General features: G+C 41.7%; 1 protein-coding gene across 1 annotated transcript in view; it reads right to left on the reverse strand.

Moving 5' to 3' along the window:
- Positions 1-2,478: 2,478 nt before the first annotated feature.
- Positions 2,479-17,398, reverse strand: part of LOC138970518 (transmembrane protein 53-like) — a 30,386-nt gene continuing 15,466 nt past the window's right edge. Inside the window, exons 2-3 of the mRNA XM_070342978.1 lie at positions 12,669-12,974; positions 2,479-4,527 (exon numbers count right to left, since the gene is read on the reverse strand). Of these exons, the coding sequence (XP_070199079.1) occupies positions 3,901-4,527; positions 12,669-12,974 (933 nt within the window). The 3' untranslated portion in view covers positions 2,479-3,900. The remainder of the gene's footprint in view (positions 4,528-12,668; positions 12,975-17,398) is intronic.

Below are 17,398 nucleotides of genomic sequence, written 5' to 3' on the forward strand. Positions count from 1 at the left end.
GTTCGCCAACAATACCGCGAAGTAAAAAGGTCGTTCATAAATGTTAGGGAGTTTTCTTTGACGCCACAGTTTGACAGATTTGTTGTCTCGCGGGACATTTGGTTGTTTGAAGATCAGGGCAAAAGGAGCAAGCGTTTCAAAAAGTTCATGTCTGCATTGGTACTGACAGACGAACAAGTAGTCAGGAGCACAGACGGATGCAGAACATCCCGTGCACCAACACATAAAGGCAAGAAGCCAGGTCAAGTTAAACGGAAACAATGTGCCAAAACCACAAGCACACAGTAATTTCTTGGATCATGATCCTTACCTTTTGTGATTTTTGGATTTGTCAATAAAAAATGTGCTTCTAAATCTGAGTTTAAATCTCTCTCTCTGTCTCTCTCTGTCTCTTTCTCTCTCTCTGTCTGTGTCTCTCTGTCTCTTTCGCTCTCTCTGTCTGTGTCTCTCTCTGTCTTTCTCTGTCTGTCTCTCTCTGTCTCTGTCTCTGTCTCTCTCTCTCTCTCTGTCGCTCTCTGTCTCTTTCTCTCTCTCTGTCTCTCTCTCTCTGCATGTATTATGTACTCTGATCAATTATTACTATATATTGGAAAGGTGATAGGGACAAGTTGTAAGCCTGATTTTATGGTCTTATGCAGAGTCACATATGATATATATCGTATATATACGACTAATCAACTTCCATCCTTTTGAACTACACAATAAACAGTATCAGTCTCTCAGTCTCTCTCTGTGATTTCAATGTGTCAACTCCATATTTTACACTTTGGATTTAAGCCTTATCACTTACCTGGGCATGAAAGTCAAGTGTTCAGTATTACAACTTGATAAAGTCTGAATCGATAACTACGAAAATTGTTGGAGCTCCAAATGTTCGAAAAGTTCGTTTTTATCATGTTCCATTTTGCTACATTTCGCTACTTTTCGCTACATTTCGCTACATTTTGCTACATTTCGGAAAAAATAACTGTCAGGTAAGGGATTTATTTCCAACATTCAACTTTGTGCACTCTTCTCGGTGTTCGAACACCCCCGTGTGCACGAATGCGCAATGTAAACATCCCAAGCCAACAGCGAAAGTGTCACGCCTGGAAAACTAATATACACACGTGCAGGAAAATGACAAAAATGTCTCGCGATTCTGTTTCACCCAGAATGTCCTAGAGGGTATACCCCAAGGACAATAACATACCGTATACCAGGGCGTGTTTGCGGGTGTTTGAGCAAAATGTTGTACTGAAATTGTAAAAAAACATATTGCGAATGAACTTGAAATATCAATCGGTATATTTCGGCTTCTAATACTATTTGAACGTAGACCCACCCTACTGACAACATATTAAGACTTGGACGATAAATCAAGTTTACCTAATATATCCAGTTAAACAAACCACTGGTAGCTGTCAACATGCATTTGAGAAGTAGGGTACAAAAACAACCAATGAGTAGATATAGCGTGAGTTACAGCAGAGAATAGATCAAACAGATCTGTCAACATTTATTTGTTTAGTACAACAATAACAACGAGTAGATATAGCGTTACGCGTTGCAGCAGAGACTAGATCAATGTATATCATGTTGCAGCATTGTTAGTTATCATGCAGAAGTGTTCGTTGGCAAAGACTGCAAAGCCTGCTCTCTTCAGGTGACGTCATTGGTGTGACGTCATCCGTCATGCCGACCGCTTCCGACACTGGCCTAAGCACGTCACATCAAACACTATCATCATCATGCTGGTCAAGGTACAGTCTTTCTCACGGCATGATAATCCTTGGCCAGTGCCAGCAACGGTCCCAGAAGCAGGCTTTGCAGTCATTGCCACGCTCCCCCCGTCTCACCGGTTGATTTATTGACTTCTGCTCACCCCAGCAGTAGCGGCTTTGGGTGCAGTTTACGGACAAAGAAAGTAAACAGAAAAAAAAACAACATTTAACTCTCTGAAAACACTGAACATTTACCAGACACCGGGCAATAATTGAATTGTCTAGCGCTGATCTTGCGTCCTCTTCAGGTTTCTGATTGGTTGGAATAGATTAACGTTATATACCGAGAGGCATAAATTCCGCAAACTGAACTTTAAAAAATCACAAAAAATCTACTCAGTGGTGAATGTTTTCAATGTTTGAATATTTTATTTATTGGCCATTTTAGTGTTTATAAACCTTTGCTTTATTGATTTTGAATAAAACATCATGAAATGACAATTTTTCAAAAAAAGTGACTGAGTCCAAGCGCAATGATTTCGGAAAACGTTCAGTGTTCATCACGTTCAATGCTTTGGCCAGCTCTAAGCATCCCAATCGCTTACTGTCTCTCTCCTTCATCAAGTCGTGGCATGATTGCGATATCTGATACAGCCAAACAGCCAGTTGCATTTTATAGGGCCATACACTATCGTTTTTACGTTATTGTCTCCCGTTCAGCCCATTGTCTTTATTAGCACAGTGAGCTGTGGCTGGATCAGCAATACTGCAAGATGTCAACTACAAATTACAGGTTCAATCTGATTTTCGTTTGAGAGCAAAATCGTTCAATGCACTATTTGCAGAATTTATGCCTTTCAGTATATTAGGCCAAAAAAAAAAAATTGTCTGTTTCTGGTCACCCGACCGACCCTAAATTTCGGCGCCGACCCTAAACCTTTTTTTTCCAAACTCAAATTTTTTTTATTTTTTTTGGTGGTAAAGGACAGGGTGAGAAAATGAACAACAAAAACATGTGAAAACGAAAGTCCGCTGACGATTTGTAAATGTGTTGAGTGTCTTGTCTCTATGTATAGTGAATCCAGTCTCTTTGCGCGATTTTTAAAGTTAGTTTTATTGGTCTACATTTGGGGTAAAAAAAAAAATTTAAAAAAAAAATCCCGACCTACCGACCCTATTTTGTTTAGCCATGTTACCAGAAACAGACAATTTTTTTTTTTGGCCTTAGCTTAGTTTTTACACAATTTGAAATCGCTGTTATGTGCCATTGCGTCGAGCCAGCTGCTGGGTGTTTAGACCACGCGTTATTTATCGTGACCTTAGACAAAGGTCAAGGGCAGCTAACGTTGTGCTTTACGCTGCACTGAGGTAACTTTCTTAGGAAACAGACAGAAACTGAGAAAGACAGACGGACTTATAAACAAACAAACAAACCAGCTTTTTGTTTTGTGTGTAACCAGCAAAAGAAGTGAGCAATAATAAAGAAGGAATGAAAACCCGTAAACAGGAAGACACAATTAAAAATTTAAAAATAAAATCATTAAAAAAAATCAACAGACTCTGTGAAGACTGTCTCAAGCTTGAGAGACGGGCGTTGGCCAGGATGCTGCATGGGATAAGACCAGCCCTCCACTCGGATTACACCAAACATCAACAGCCTCGATGTTCTCTGTGGTGATTTGGAATTTGTTTATGAATTATTTTGCGACCCGTGCATTTTACAAAGTTAATTCTTTAAAAAAAAAAATTTTTAAATAATGTGCACAGAGAGCACTGTGCAGAGGAGTGACCTTGGACTGAGCAACAAAACCAGAAAACAAGAGACAAGAGAAGGAACGGGTCCGGTTCATGAATTGAACGAAGGAGAAGAAGAACAGAGAAACAGAGCTGGCTTTTAACATGAGGTGCTAGATATTAGCGCACCACTAAACCCGACCGCACAAAAAAAAAAAAAAAAGAGAGAGAGAGAAAAAGGACCCAGTTCATGATTTGGAAGAAGGAGAAGAAGAATAAGAGCTGGCTTTAAACAGGGTGTGACAGAACCAGAAAGAAAAAGAGAGAAGAAGAGCTGGTTTTAAACATGAGGTGCCAAATTTCACAGAACCGCCAAATCTTCAGAAAGCAAAAGAGAGAAGAGAGAGAGAGAGGAAGAAGAGCTGGCTTTAAACACGAGGTGACAGATTTGAGAGCCCCACCACTAAACCTCAGCAGCTGCAGCGGCAGCCTGCGGGATTTCAACGGCAGCTTTCTGCTGGGCGAGCTCCAGCGTGTCGAGGAAGGAGTGCAGGGCCGCCACGTACTTCTCGGGGTTGTCCCTGTAGTGGCCCACGTGGGTAGAGTCCTGGAACTTGCAGGTGGACACGGGGTAGCCCTTGGCTCGCCACTCCTTCACGTAGCGCTCAGAGGTGTCGGCGGACGAGATGAGGTCAGCAGGGGAGTAGAGGATGAGGGTGGGGACGGTGTTGTGGTGGAACATGCGGTGCGACTCCTGGTAGTGGTGGGTCACGGAGCGCGGGAAGGCGGCCAGGTACAGCAGCAGGGAGCGGCTGATGAGCTTGCGGGCCGCGGGGTTGTGGGTGAGGGAGTTGGCGATGCCGTGACACATGTGGTCCATGTAGGCCGGGCTGTCCATCACCAGGCCCGCGATGCGCTCCCCGAGGTCCGCCTCGAAGTCGTCGTCCTGCTGCAGGACTCTGCGAAGCGGCTGGTGGCGCCGTGGGGCCTCGCGCTGCTGATGCAGCAGGAGCTGCAGCTGTGTGTAGATGAAGGCGCCGATAGAGAAGCCGTGGACCACCACCTGACGGCTGGACAACTCGTCGTTCTCCTGCACGACACAGTAAGACACACGTCACAGCACCAGAACTGCCATCTGCTACGTTCTAAGAGCAATTGCTAAGCTGATGCGCCAAGCTTAAGGTTGCTACGTTTAATCAACTAATCAAAAGCATGCAACAGTTCCCTCTTTCTTGTGCAACAGTTCCCCCTTTCTTGTGCAACAGTTCCCTCTTTCTTGTGCAACAGTTCCCTCTTTCTTGTGCAACAGTTCCCTCTTTCTTGTGCAACAGTTCCCTCTTTCTCGTTCCCTGGTACTCGTGTGTGCTTCCCACTCTGAGTAGCGATCACAAAATGGGTCATATATTGTCTACACTAAAAAGTGGCACTGCAGATACTCTGTGATGGGCATTGTCTGACTAACTTACTATTTCTGTTCCCAGTGCTGCCGACTATTTAGGACATGACGTGGTTATATGCTAAGACTGGGCTCTGTACGTTCCTGCATTCTCATTAAACTTTATTAAAAATGTCTGAGATTCCTTGTGCAAGATGGCACAAATGCGGATATGGGAATACATTTTTAGAAAATGCTAAAACACCATTTGCTATGCTGAACATTCCAAAAAAGAAGTAAATTGTTACACTTGAGGATTCACAAGGGTCGGCAGGTTTGCAGCACTCACACATTCTACAACCAGTACCCATAGAGTGACCCTCTGCCCTGGCAACTCACCCATTCTACAACCAGTACCCATAGAGTAACCCTCTGCCCTGGCAACTCACACATTCTACAACCAGTACCCATAGAGTAACCCTCTGCCCTGGCAACTCACCCATTCTACAACCAGTACCCATAGAGTAACCCTCTGCCCTGGCAACTCACACATTCTACAACCAGTACCCATAGAGTAACCCTCTGCCCTTGCAACTCACACATTCTACAACCAGTACCCATAGAGTAACCCTCTGCCCTGGCAACTCACCCATTCTACAACCACGTACCCATAGAGTAACCCTCTGCCCTGGCAACTCACACATTCTACAACCAGTACCCATAGAGTAACCCTCTGCCCTGGCAACTCACCCATTCTACAACCAGTACCCATAGAGTAACCCTCTGCCCTGGCAACTCACCCATTCTACAACCAGTACCCATAGAGTAACCCTCTGCCCTGGCAACTCACCCATTCTACAACCACATACCCATAGAGTAACCCTCTGCCCTGGCAACTCACCCATTCTACAACCAGTACCCACCCGTACGAAACGTTCTTATAAGAAATTGGACCCAATTTCATATAAGATTCTTATAAGAGTCTTGTATGACAATTTCATATATGTGGCTTATAGGTATTTTAAATGCAAATGAGGTAAATTCTTATAAGAAACTTATATGAATCATATATGAACCTATAACCTGAGCTCATATAGGTCTCTTATATATGAATCTTATATTCTCTTATAAGAAAGCTATAGGTCTCTTATATGAAATGTTCATATATGAGACTTATAAGAATCTTATATGAAACCTACATCTCCCTTATAGGATTCTTATATGTCTCATATATGATATTTATATGTCTCATACTAGACACACGACCTTGACCTACATTTGTGTTTACAAGGGAAATAACACCTGCTTAACCCAATTTAACTGTCTTGACTTTGAATTAGGCCAAAAAAAAAAATTGTCTGTTTCTGGTAACATGGCTAAAAAAAATAGGGTCGGTAGGTCGGGATTTTTTTTTAATTTTTTTTAATTTTTTTTTTTACCCCAAATGTAGACCAATAAAACTAACTTTAAAAATCGCGCAAAGAGACTGGATTCACTATACATAGAGGCAAGACACTCAACACATTTACAAATCGTCAGCGGACTTTCGTTTTCACACGTTTTTGTTGTTCATTTTCTCACCCTGTCCTTTACCACCAAAAAATAAATAAAAATTTTTGAGTTTGGAAAAAAAAAGTTTAGGGTCGGCGCCGAAATTTAGGGTCGGTCGGGTGACCAGAAACAGACAATTTTTTTTTTTTTGCCTTATAATGAATCCAACTGCAAAATACCTTTTGGTTCAGTATATATACATATCTTTACTGAAGTTGTGTTTATTTTGAGGGCAAAAACAAACAGATCTCTAAATCACTGGTCACAAGAAGAGGAGTAAGACATGCATTGTCCTCTTCAAATCCAATACTTTGAAACTTGAAATTATGAACAAGAAACAACAAACAAGTTACAGCCACAAATAATTTTCTTGAATATGCACAGCTGTCACAGTTTCTTGTTGCTTGAACCAAAGTAGTGCTGGTAAACATGATTTGATCACCTGATGCAGAACCAGAACTGTAAAGTAAAACAAATAATGGAGGGAAATTCTGGATTTTGAATAAAAACACAAACCTGTCAGTGTCAAGCTGTTGGGTTGGTTGGGCTGCCAGCCACCCACAAACATCAGCATGACATAAACATTCTCTTCACATATTCATACATCAAGTCCAATTATTTCTGTAAGAACTTTGCATTTTAGTCCTGCTCTTTCACTGATTTTCTGCTAAACATCCTCACAGAGCTGCTGTCACAAAGATGGCCGTTCAGTCAGGGGGAGATAATGCTCAAGGCAAACCATCCACTTCCTGTTCATATATGAAACATATATATGAAAGCCAGTATTGCCAGTAATTCAGCATTGTCCAATATTTTTTCTAAGTCCTGAATTCTCTTATGCAGAAACTAAGTGATGATTCATATAAGAGTCATATAAGATTCATATAAGAAACGTATAAGAGAACTATAGGTTTCTGGAAGTGCAGGTTCTCATATATGATTCATATATGATTCTTATATGAATTGGGGTCTTTTTCATATAAGAGACTTATAAGAAACCTATTCCTACAACTGACATACATAGCTTTTTACTTGTCATATATGAAACTTATATGTTTCTTATAAGAAACTTATAGGTTTCTTATATGTCTCTTATATGTTCATATATGTTCATTTCGTACGGGCATAGAGTAACCCTCTGCCCTGGCAACTCACCCATTCTACAACCAGTACCCATAGAGTAACCCTCTGCCCTGGCAACTCACACATTCTACAACCAGTACCCATAGAGTAACCCTCTGCCCTGGCAACTCACCCATTCTACAACCAGTACCCATAGAGTAACCCTCTGCCCTGGCAACTCACCCATTCTACAACCAGTACCCATAGAGTAACCCTCTGCCCTTGCAACTCAGTAATGAGCATACATGTTAGCGCACTATTTCACAAATGAACTGTTACTAATTAACGTGAACACTCAGTGTAATGTGAAGTGTTACTAATTAACGTGAACACTCAGTCTAATGTGAAGTGTTCTACGTTTGACGGGATTTACGGATTCATTCAGTCCGTTCATTCACAAAATTGGTCATAAACATGGTCTATACGGAAAAGTGGCACTTTTTTCCTTCCTGTTTTTTTCGTTCGTTTGTATGTTGGTTGGTTGACGTCGGTCCAGCTATGCTAATGGTGCATGTTTTTGTCGACTGACAGATCATAAGGTTAACAAAAACGAGAGCGAGAAAAGTACCAGCTAGCTAACTAATGTGTGGTAGTAGTCAATCATGCAAAATCAGACAGTGCCGCCTTCACCTCGAAAGTCAAAGCGGTACGCTCACACTGGGAGCAAAAGTGACAGCGAATCTATGGACATGACATGACACCTGTTACCTGCTATTGTGTGAAACATGATCGATGCACGCATGTATTCCGTGCTCCATGTGTGTGATATTTTATACTGGCCTGTCATCTCTCAGTCTCAGCGTGTGTGGTTACAGGGAGTAATACGTAGAGGTTACAGGGAGTAATACGTAGAGGTTACAGGGAGTAATACGTAAAGGTTACAGGGAGCAATACGTAGAGGTTACAGGGAGTAATACGTAGAGGTTACAGGGAGTAATACGTAGAGGTTACAGGGAGTAATACGTAGAGGTTACAGGGAGTAATACGTAGAGGTTACAGGGAGCAATACGTAGAGGTTACAGGGAGCAATACGTAGGGGTTACAGGGAGTAATACGTAGAGGTTACAGGGAGTAATACGTAGAGGTTACAGGGAGTAATACGTAGAGGTTACACGGAGTAATACAACACAATGCACTTCCTTTGTCATTTAGCAAACACCATGTCTATTGTCAAAATATAAATGTGGAAAAGAAAAGTAGAAAAACAACTCTCATTATCAGTTATAATATTTGCACGCCGGTTCTATGTCTATTTTTACATTTACAATCTGTTGCCTCTGATATTAACATCAATTAATCTTGTATTTCTCTCCAAAGAAGACAGCTTGACTAACAGAGAGAGAGAGAGAGAGAGAGAGAGAGAGAGAGAGAGAGAGAGAGAGAGAGAGAGAGAGAGAGAGAGAGAGAGAGAGAGAGAGAGAGAGAGAGAAAGAGAGAGAAAGAGAGAGAAGAAGAGAGAGAGAGAGAGAAGAGAGAGAGAGAGAGAGAGGAAGAGAGAGAGAGGAAGAAAGAGAGAGAGAGAGACAGAGGAAGAGAGAGAGAGACAGAGGAAGAGAGAGAGAGAGAGAGAGGAAGGAAGAGAGAGAGGAAGAGAGAGAGAGAGAGAGAGAGAGAGAGAGAGAAGTAATTTCTCGTTAGTCGAACAGGTAAAGAAAAGCTTCTGACATTAACCAAAGTATATCGAATGCAAAATTAATAAGGCCAACAACAAAAAAGTCTGTTTACGGTATCCCGACCGACCCTATTTTTCCGCGCGACCCTAGACTTTTTTTTTGGTATTTGGAAAAAATTAAAAAAAATAATAATTTTTTTTTTTTTTTAAGTCTTTGTTTTTGGGCAAAATAACTTAAAAATATCGTTTGAGAAAAAAAAATTAAATAAAAACAAGAAGAGCAAAGCCCATACGACTCACATGCTTGACCTTGACCTTTACATGACCTTGCAGGGTCAAGGTCAAATAACTAAACCTAGCAATGACATCATACACTAAGAACTGCTTTACACATTTTTCCTACCAAAATACATGTGACCTTGACCCAAGGTCAAGGTCATCCAAGGTCATGCAACACAAAGCTGTTAATTCAAGACATAGGAAGTACAATGGTGCTTATTGGCTCTTTCTTCCATGAGATATGGTCACTTTTAGTGGTTCACTACCTTATTTTGGTCACATTTCATAAGGGTCAAAGTGACCTTGACCTTGATCATATGTGACCAAATGTGTCTTATGATGAAAGCATAACATGTGCCCCACATAATTTTTAAGTTTGAAACAGTTATCTTCCATAGTTCAGGGTCAAGGTCACTTCAAAATATGTATACAATCCAACTTTGAAGAGCTCCTGTGACCTTGACCTTGAAGCAAGGTAAACCAAACTGGTATCAAAAGATGGGGCTTACTTTGCCCTATATATCATATAAAGGTGAGGTATTGAATCTCAAAAACTTCAGAGAAAATGGGAAAAATGTGAAAAATAGCTGGTTTTAGGCAACATTTATGGCCCCTGCGACCTTGACCTTGAAGCAAGGTCAAGATGCTATGTATGTTTTTTGGGGCCTTGTCATCATACACCATCTTGCCAAATTTGGTACTGATAGACTGAATAGTGTCCAAGAAATATCCAACGTTAAAGTTTTCCGGACGGCTGGACGGACGGGACGGACGACTCGGGTGAGTACATAGACTCACTTTTGCTTCGCATGTGAGTCAAAAATCCCGACCTACCGACCCTATTTGTTTGGCCTATGTTACCGTAAACAGACTTTTTTTCGACCTAAACAGGATGCTTCTGTCGCCTTTTCATCGGCCAAGAATACATGTACACTCCCGTTTAAGTAAATTGACTTTTTGCTCTCACAAAAATACTTTCAAATGTGCGCTTGTGCGTGTGACACATAGCTGTGTATTGCTTTAGCGAAAAGCCATATGGGCCCAAAGCGGAATACAACATTAAAACCTTATTAACCAGACACTGACTATTAATGTATAGACAAACAGTTTCCTGCCAAATAGATGCCAGAATAACCTACTTTCCAAGTGATGTTTATGTGCGAAAAGAGTGCACTGCAGCTTTTGTAAGGACTGATTAGATTTTGCGAAGAGAATGGCTGCTTGTGTAAATCCAAAAACAAAGAGACTGCCAACGTTCCAAAATTCAGAATCAAAAAACAAGAAAGGTAAGGAAAGGTAAAACTAAGGAAAGGTCAAAGTAAGGAAAGGTAAAAGTAATGCTTCGGCACTAACTTTTCCATAAAACCTTCGGTCTCCATAAAGGACAGCCTTTACCGATAACGTTTTGTGTCAAGAGAGTGGCTGCATTTGTCAGGACTGATAACGTTTTGTGTCAATACCTGTGGTGTTGACGTCATCTCAAATCACAGCACGAGCGCTCCGCTGGCATGGCTCTATCTTAGGCTGCCGTTTGTTCAGCTCTCACATCGCATGGAAATCGATCGTACTGTTTACACCCGACGCTCTAGCCCTGTCTACACCAACCGCGATGCCCACTATCGGGTTTACCATCATTTCCAAAACACCACAACTCCTTGGCAATGAAAATAAAGCCACCGAAGAAGTGGTGTCTTTTCTTACAACTTCGCCGTGCAAGACGGGCTTGTAATCAGTCCACGGCATTGACTTCCTCATGTTCCTAACAGGAGAGGTCCTTAGGTGGAGATTAAGCCAATTAGACGTAGACGGGTACATAAGGATCTAGTCCAACTGTTGCGGTGATACCTTCCACATTGCCAGGTTAGTTAGTTAGTTAGTTGTTGCTTTTTGGGTCCAGCGGACCATTATAGGCCAAATCAGGACCCCCACTGCCAGGTTCCAATTGGTCGCTGTTTGTACCTTAATCGGGAAAAAAACGAATTACTTTATTCATTAGCGGTTATGACGTGTTTGATCCAGTTATACACAGTGAGCCTTATGTCAATGGAAAGTTCAGAGTCTAAGGAACACAGCGGTACCAAAATCAAGAGTACTGGTCAAGAAACAAAGACGTACGAAGCAATTGAAAACTGTGACTTTTGTAGGTATTAATTGGTTTAATCTCCACCTTAACTGACGTCTTTTCTAACAAGCTCACCGCTCAAGATAAGTCCGTGGTCAACCCAAACTGAACGCTGCAGATGTGTGGGTGTGAAAATAAAGTTACAGGAAAATAAAGTTACAGTGAGTACTACAGAGCCAGACTAGTACTACGCAAGTGATAGCATTTTTAATAACTACAACAACGAACAAGTGATAACGTTTGACATGACTGTGACACATCAGTCACAATGTCGAGAAAGCAGGAGTTACACCAGACGACTTTTAAACGCAAGTGCTTTCCCTCTCGGTAGCCATTTCAGCAGCCTGTTGGTGTATACCTATTACCGGTGAGGGTCTGCACGATAATGGGTGTGTGGGAGATCACCCCCGCCCCCACCCCCGCCCCCCCCCCCCCCTCCCACCCCCAACCCAAGAAGTTCCAGCAGCCCACCTGAAGTATCTTGAGCAGCTTGTTGGTGCGCTTGATGTTCTTACAGATGTTCTCCCCAGGGAGAAAGCAGCCCGAATTTCCATGAGGGTAACCTCACTGGACTGTAAATCTTATCCATCCATCCATCCATCCAGCCCGATTTTCTTTGAAGGTAACCTCAGAGCAATAATCATATTGATGTCATCGTGATAATTTGGCATAACTCGATTCTTTGCGATTTTAATGCTTTTGAGCTTTAGACTAAGTAAATCACTCTCCATGAAAAATATTCTCTTAAATACGATTGACAATGCAGAATTTAACATTCTTTTAGCTTTCTATCCACACCAGGAAGGGATATAAACACTACTTCATCATAAAAATTATCAGTTTTGTCCTTCTCCTGATAAGCGGTGTAAAACGAGTGACGCCAAAATAACACGACGACGTCGATATATGACAACAGCAATAGCTATAGTGATATGAAAATAGGTACCTGCAGCACTTTGAGCAGCCTGTGGGTGTGTTAACATTCAAGTACAACTTTGACCTCGAGTTTCTTCAATCAAAGCTTCAGTCAACAATGCGCAAAGTCGCAGACATGGCCTCAAATTATGAAACCGATAGTGATATGAAAATAGGTACATGCAGCATTTTGAGCAGTCTGTGGGGGGTACATGACACCGATACAGACACTGATATTATTATGAAAATGCCTACCTGCAGCGCTTTGAGCAGCCTGTGTGTGTACTTGATGCCGGCGCGGGGCCTCACAATGTGTACTGGAGTCACGTCCATGGTGAGGACGTCAAAGCCACGGTCCCAGTACACCTCCTGGTACTTGCGCAGGTGCTTGCGCTTGGCGTTGAGCCAGCCGATGAGCACGACCACTGGCCGAGGCTGCTGACCGCACGACGTGTCGATGGAGGTCAGCTCGAAGCCTTCCACGTTGCGCTTGATGACCGACGGGGATGACCGTCCCCCGGACAGCCATCGTGCTGCTGAGCTCAATATGCTGCTGTGTTTCTGTCGACACAAAACAAGTACTGATTAGTTACCAACAAGTATAATAATGATTAACAAGTCGCGTAAGGCGAAATTACTACATTTAGTCAAGCTGTGGAACTCACAGAATGAAACTGAACGTAGTCCGCCGCTAGTGCAAAAGGCAGTGAAAGTGACGAGCCTGTTTGGCGCGGTAGCGGTTGCGCTGTGCTTCATAGCACGCTTTACTGTGCCTCTCTTCGTTTTAACTTTCTGAGCGTGTTTTTAATCCAAACATATCATATCTATATGTTTTTGGAATCAGGAACCGACAAGGAATAAGATGAAAGTGTTTTTAAATTGATTTCGAACATTTAATTTTGATCATAATTTTTATATTCTTAATTTTCAAAGCTTGTTTTTAATCCAAATATAACATATTTATATGTTTTTGGAATCAGGAAAAGATGAAGAATGAGATGAAAGTAAATTTGGATCGTTTTATAAAAAAAATTTTTTTTTTTACAATTTTCAGATCTTTAATGACCAAAGTCATTAATTAATTTTTAAGCCACCAAGCCGAAATGCAATACCGAAGTCCGGCCTTCGTCGAAGATTGCTTGGCTAAAATTTCAATCAATTTGATTGAAAAATGAGGGTGTGACAGTGCCGCCTCAACTTTTACAAAAAGCGGGATATGACGTCATCAAAGACATTTATCGAAAAAAATAAAAAAAACGTCCGGGGATATCATTCCCAGGAACTCTCATGTAAAATTTCATAAAGATCGGTCCAGTAGTTTAGTCTGAATCGCTCTACACACACACACACGCACAGACAGACAGACAGACAGACAGACAGACAGACAGACAGACAGACAGACAGACAGACAGACAGACAGACACACACACACACACACACACACACACACACACACACACACACACACACACACACACACACACACATACACCACAACCCTCATCTCGATTCCCCCTCTATGTTAAAACATTTAGTCAAAACTTGACTAAATGTAAAAAGGTAGTCATATTTGCCCCGAAAGCCGCCAAGCTGAAATGCAATCCCATATAGTCCAGGCGTCGTCGAAGATTGCATGGCCAATATTTCAATCAATTTGGTTGAAACAAATGAGTGCGTGACAGTACCGCTTCAACTTTCACTAAATGACGTATGTGACGTCATTAAAGGCGTTTATCATTTTTTAACATGGAGGAAAAAAATGTCTGGGGATATTATTTGGAACAATTTTTGTGTACAGTTTAATGACAATGTGCCTAGTAGTTTTCTGGGAACCTCTCTATACACACACACACACACACACACACACACACACACACACACACACACACACACACACACACACACACACTCTCTCTCTCTCGCATCGATTCCCGGCCAATGTAAAAACATTTAGTCAAAACTTGACTAAATGTAAACAGGAACGGACCTACCGACCCTAAATGTGTGACCTTGTCACCAGAAACACACTTCTTAGTGTTGTTGTTGCTTAGGACACAGCAGGTGAGGTGAAGATGATTATAAACTTTCAGGGGGCGAGTCCGACGGAAACAGAGCTGACTCGTCACATCCCAATTATTCACACAAAAAGCCAACACAAAACACACATCGATGTCATCAAACAAACCGCAAACCAATAGCCCGAGGCTGAGTATAGAAATGCATACATTAACCGACTCACGTGAGCAAGTTGTGAACAATGGCAAGAATATTTCCATTATATTTTAAGATTGTAAGGCGCTTTGAACTATTTTAGAATGTGCGCCCTATAAATACCATTATTATTATTATTATTCAATGTTTGCTCTGCTCCAGTGTCTTCTCCGTTTTCTTACCATGTTAATTCTTGAGTCGGCACAAACTCGCAAAAAAAAAATCGGGAAGAAATGTAGAAACCTCCCACAGTAAAAGTGATGCGAACCGCAGCTCGATCAGAAGTGAACTAATTCATATGATCATAATTGCTTTCAATGCAAATGTAACCCTCACGTGCACATTGATAATCTACGCTTTAAAGGTGTACGCCTTTCCCTTTAAGAGTGGTTGGCGATCATACTGCCCGTCACAGAACTATCCAGGATTTACGATAAGGATACGATTTCATATCGTCCTGAGAGGTTACCTTCATGAAAATTCGCACAGCTTTCTCCTTTTGGACAGTGAAAGCAGCCCTCCTGCGCGGTAGCATTATGTGTTACGCAGAATCTTATCATTTTGGATGCGATCTGAGGGACATTTTCCACAGGTATTATCCCTTTAAAACTCTTCTATTCAGGTCTGTGTGAAGGTGAGGTCATGGTTGAAGGTCACTGTCCCTTTGACACAGTTATGATGACACTGTTGTCGCAGATAAATTGCGTTCAAGGCACGCGTTTCCCCGATAAAGAGATAAAGACGTGAGTCAGTCACAAAAAGAGTTCCAGGAGAACACTTTTTATTTTTATTTTTTATTCGCATTACAGTGGAACCCCTCTTTTCAGTCCCCGACAAGTAAGACTTCCTCTCTTCTAAGACCTTACTTTTTCAGATGTTGTGTTCATAACCTCTGTACATTTACCTTTTTAAGACTCCTTCCTTTTTATGTTTAGTCAAGTTTTGACTAAATATTTTAACATCGAGGGGGAATCGAAACGAGGGTCGTGGTGTATGTGCGTGCGTGTGTGCGTGCGTGCGTGTGTGTGTGTGTGTGTGTGTGTGTAGAGCGATTCAGACTAAACTACTGGACCGATCTTTATGAAATTTGACATGAGAGTTCCTGGGTATGAAATCCCCGAACGTTTTTTTCATTTATTTGATAAATGTCTTTGATGACGTCATATCCGGCTTTTCGTGAAAGTTGAGGCGGCACTGTCACGCCCTCATTTTTCAACCAAATTGGTTGAAATTTTGGTCAAGTAATCTTCGACGAAGCCCGGACTTCGGTATTGCATTTCAGCTTGGTGGCTTAAAAATTAATTAATGACTTTGGTCATTAAAAATCTGAAAATTGTAAAAAAAAATAAAAATTTATAAAACGATCCAAATTTACGTTTATCTTATTCTCCATCATTTGCTGATTCCAAAAACATATAAATATGTTATATTCGGATTAAAAACAAGCTCTGAAAATTGAATATATAAAAATTATTATCAAAATTTTTTTTTCGAAATCAATTTAAAAACACTTTCATCTTATTCCTTGTCGGTTCCTGATTCCAAAAATATATAGATATGATATGTTTGGATTAAAAACACGCTCAGAAAGTTAAAACGAAGAGAGGTACAGAAAAGCGTGCTATCCTTCTCAGTATACGGTCTTGCTGCGTTGCGTTGCGTTCAGTTTCATTCTGTGAGTTCGACAGCTACTTGACTAAATATTGTATTTTCGCCTTACGCGACTTGTTAAGACTCCTTCCTTTTTAAGACTCCTTCCTTTTCAAGACCTTTTTAAGACTCCTTCCTTTTTAAGACCTGACTTTCTCAGATTTGTTTAGGTCTTATATTAAAAGGGAGTTTCGCTGAACAATCAAGTCCGCACTCATTATCATCCAGGACAAAGTTTTTACCACTGCAGCCTAGTCTCTGGCGAGGAAGGCGGTAGAACGCGGCACGTATCATACGATATGAAAGCTGGGTCAATAACAAGTTTTTCTGTTATTATCGATGACAACAGCAGTTACGACACGATATCACAGTTAAAGGACCAGTCTTTCTTGTGAAAACAATTCTGCTCACTCACGCTTCTTTCGCCTTTCACAGGGAAGGCCAAATCTCCACATTTTAACTTGCCAGTCGGGCGAGTAACTTCAAGAAAGTCACCAGCCCGCCAGAAATGTTGCTGGCCCGGTACATACCACAGTTGCTGCATCTGCAGTGTTTATGGCTTTGAAACTCGATGTTACAACCACAAGTTTTGCATTTGACCAGAATTTTCACTGGTAAGCCGGGCAAGTAGCCAGGCGGTTTCTATTAGCCCGTCCAAATGTTCACTCGCACCTGGTGAGGGCGGACGATTTGGCCAGCCCTGCTTTCACAAATTATAAATGTAATGGAAAAAGGTCATTGAAACTTCCGCCAAATACCAATGTCACGCGTTCTATGTGTCCCTCAAATGATCCCAAAGCACCTACACTGTGTACCGAGAGACAGAGACCGACATACAGAGTGAGACAGAGTGAACGAAAGAGAGAGAGAGAGAGAGAGAGAGAGAGAGAGAGAGAGAGATCGCGAGACAGACAGACAGACATACGTCTTTAGGTGTCAGACCAAGTTTCCCACTGGCATCAGACAGACAGACAGACAGAGAAAGAGACACATAGAGGGAGAGGGGGAGATACAAAATGAGAAACAGAGACAGAGGTCATTAGGTGTCAGAACAAGTTTCACGCAGGCAAGCCAACATAGAGAGAGACTGACAGTCAGTCAGACAGACAGAGAGGGGGAGACAA

The sequence above is a fragment of the Littorina saxatilis genome, linkage group LG7 (genome assembly GCF_037325665.1).
Source record: "Littorina saxatilis isolate snail1 linkage group LG7, US_GU_Lsax_2.0, whole genome shotgun sequence".
Taxonomy (NCBI): Eukaryota; Metazoa; Mollusca; class Gastropoda; order Littorinimorpha; family Littorinidae; genus Littorina; species Littorina saxatilis.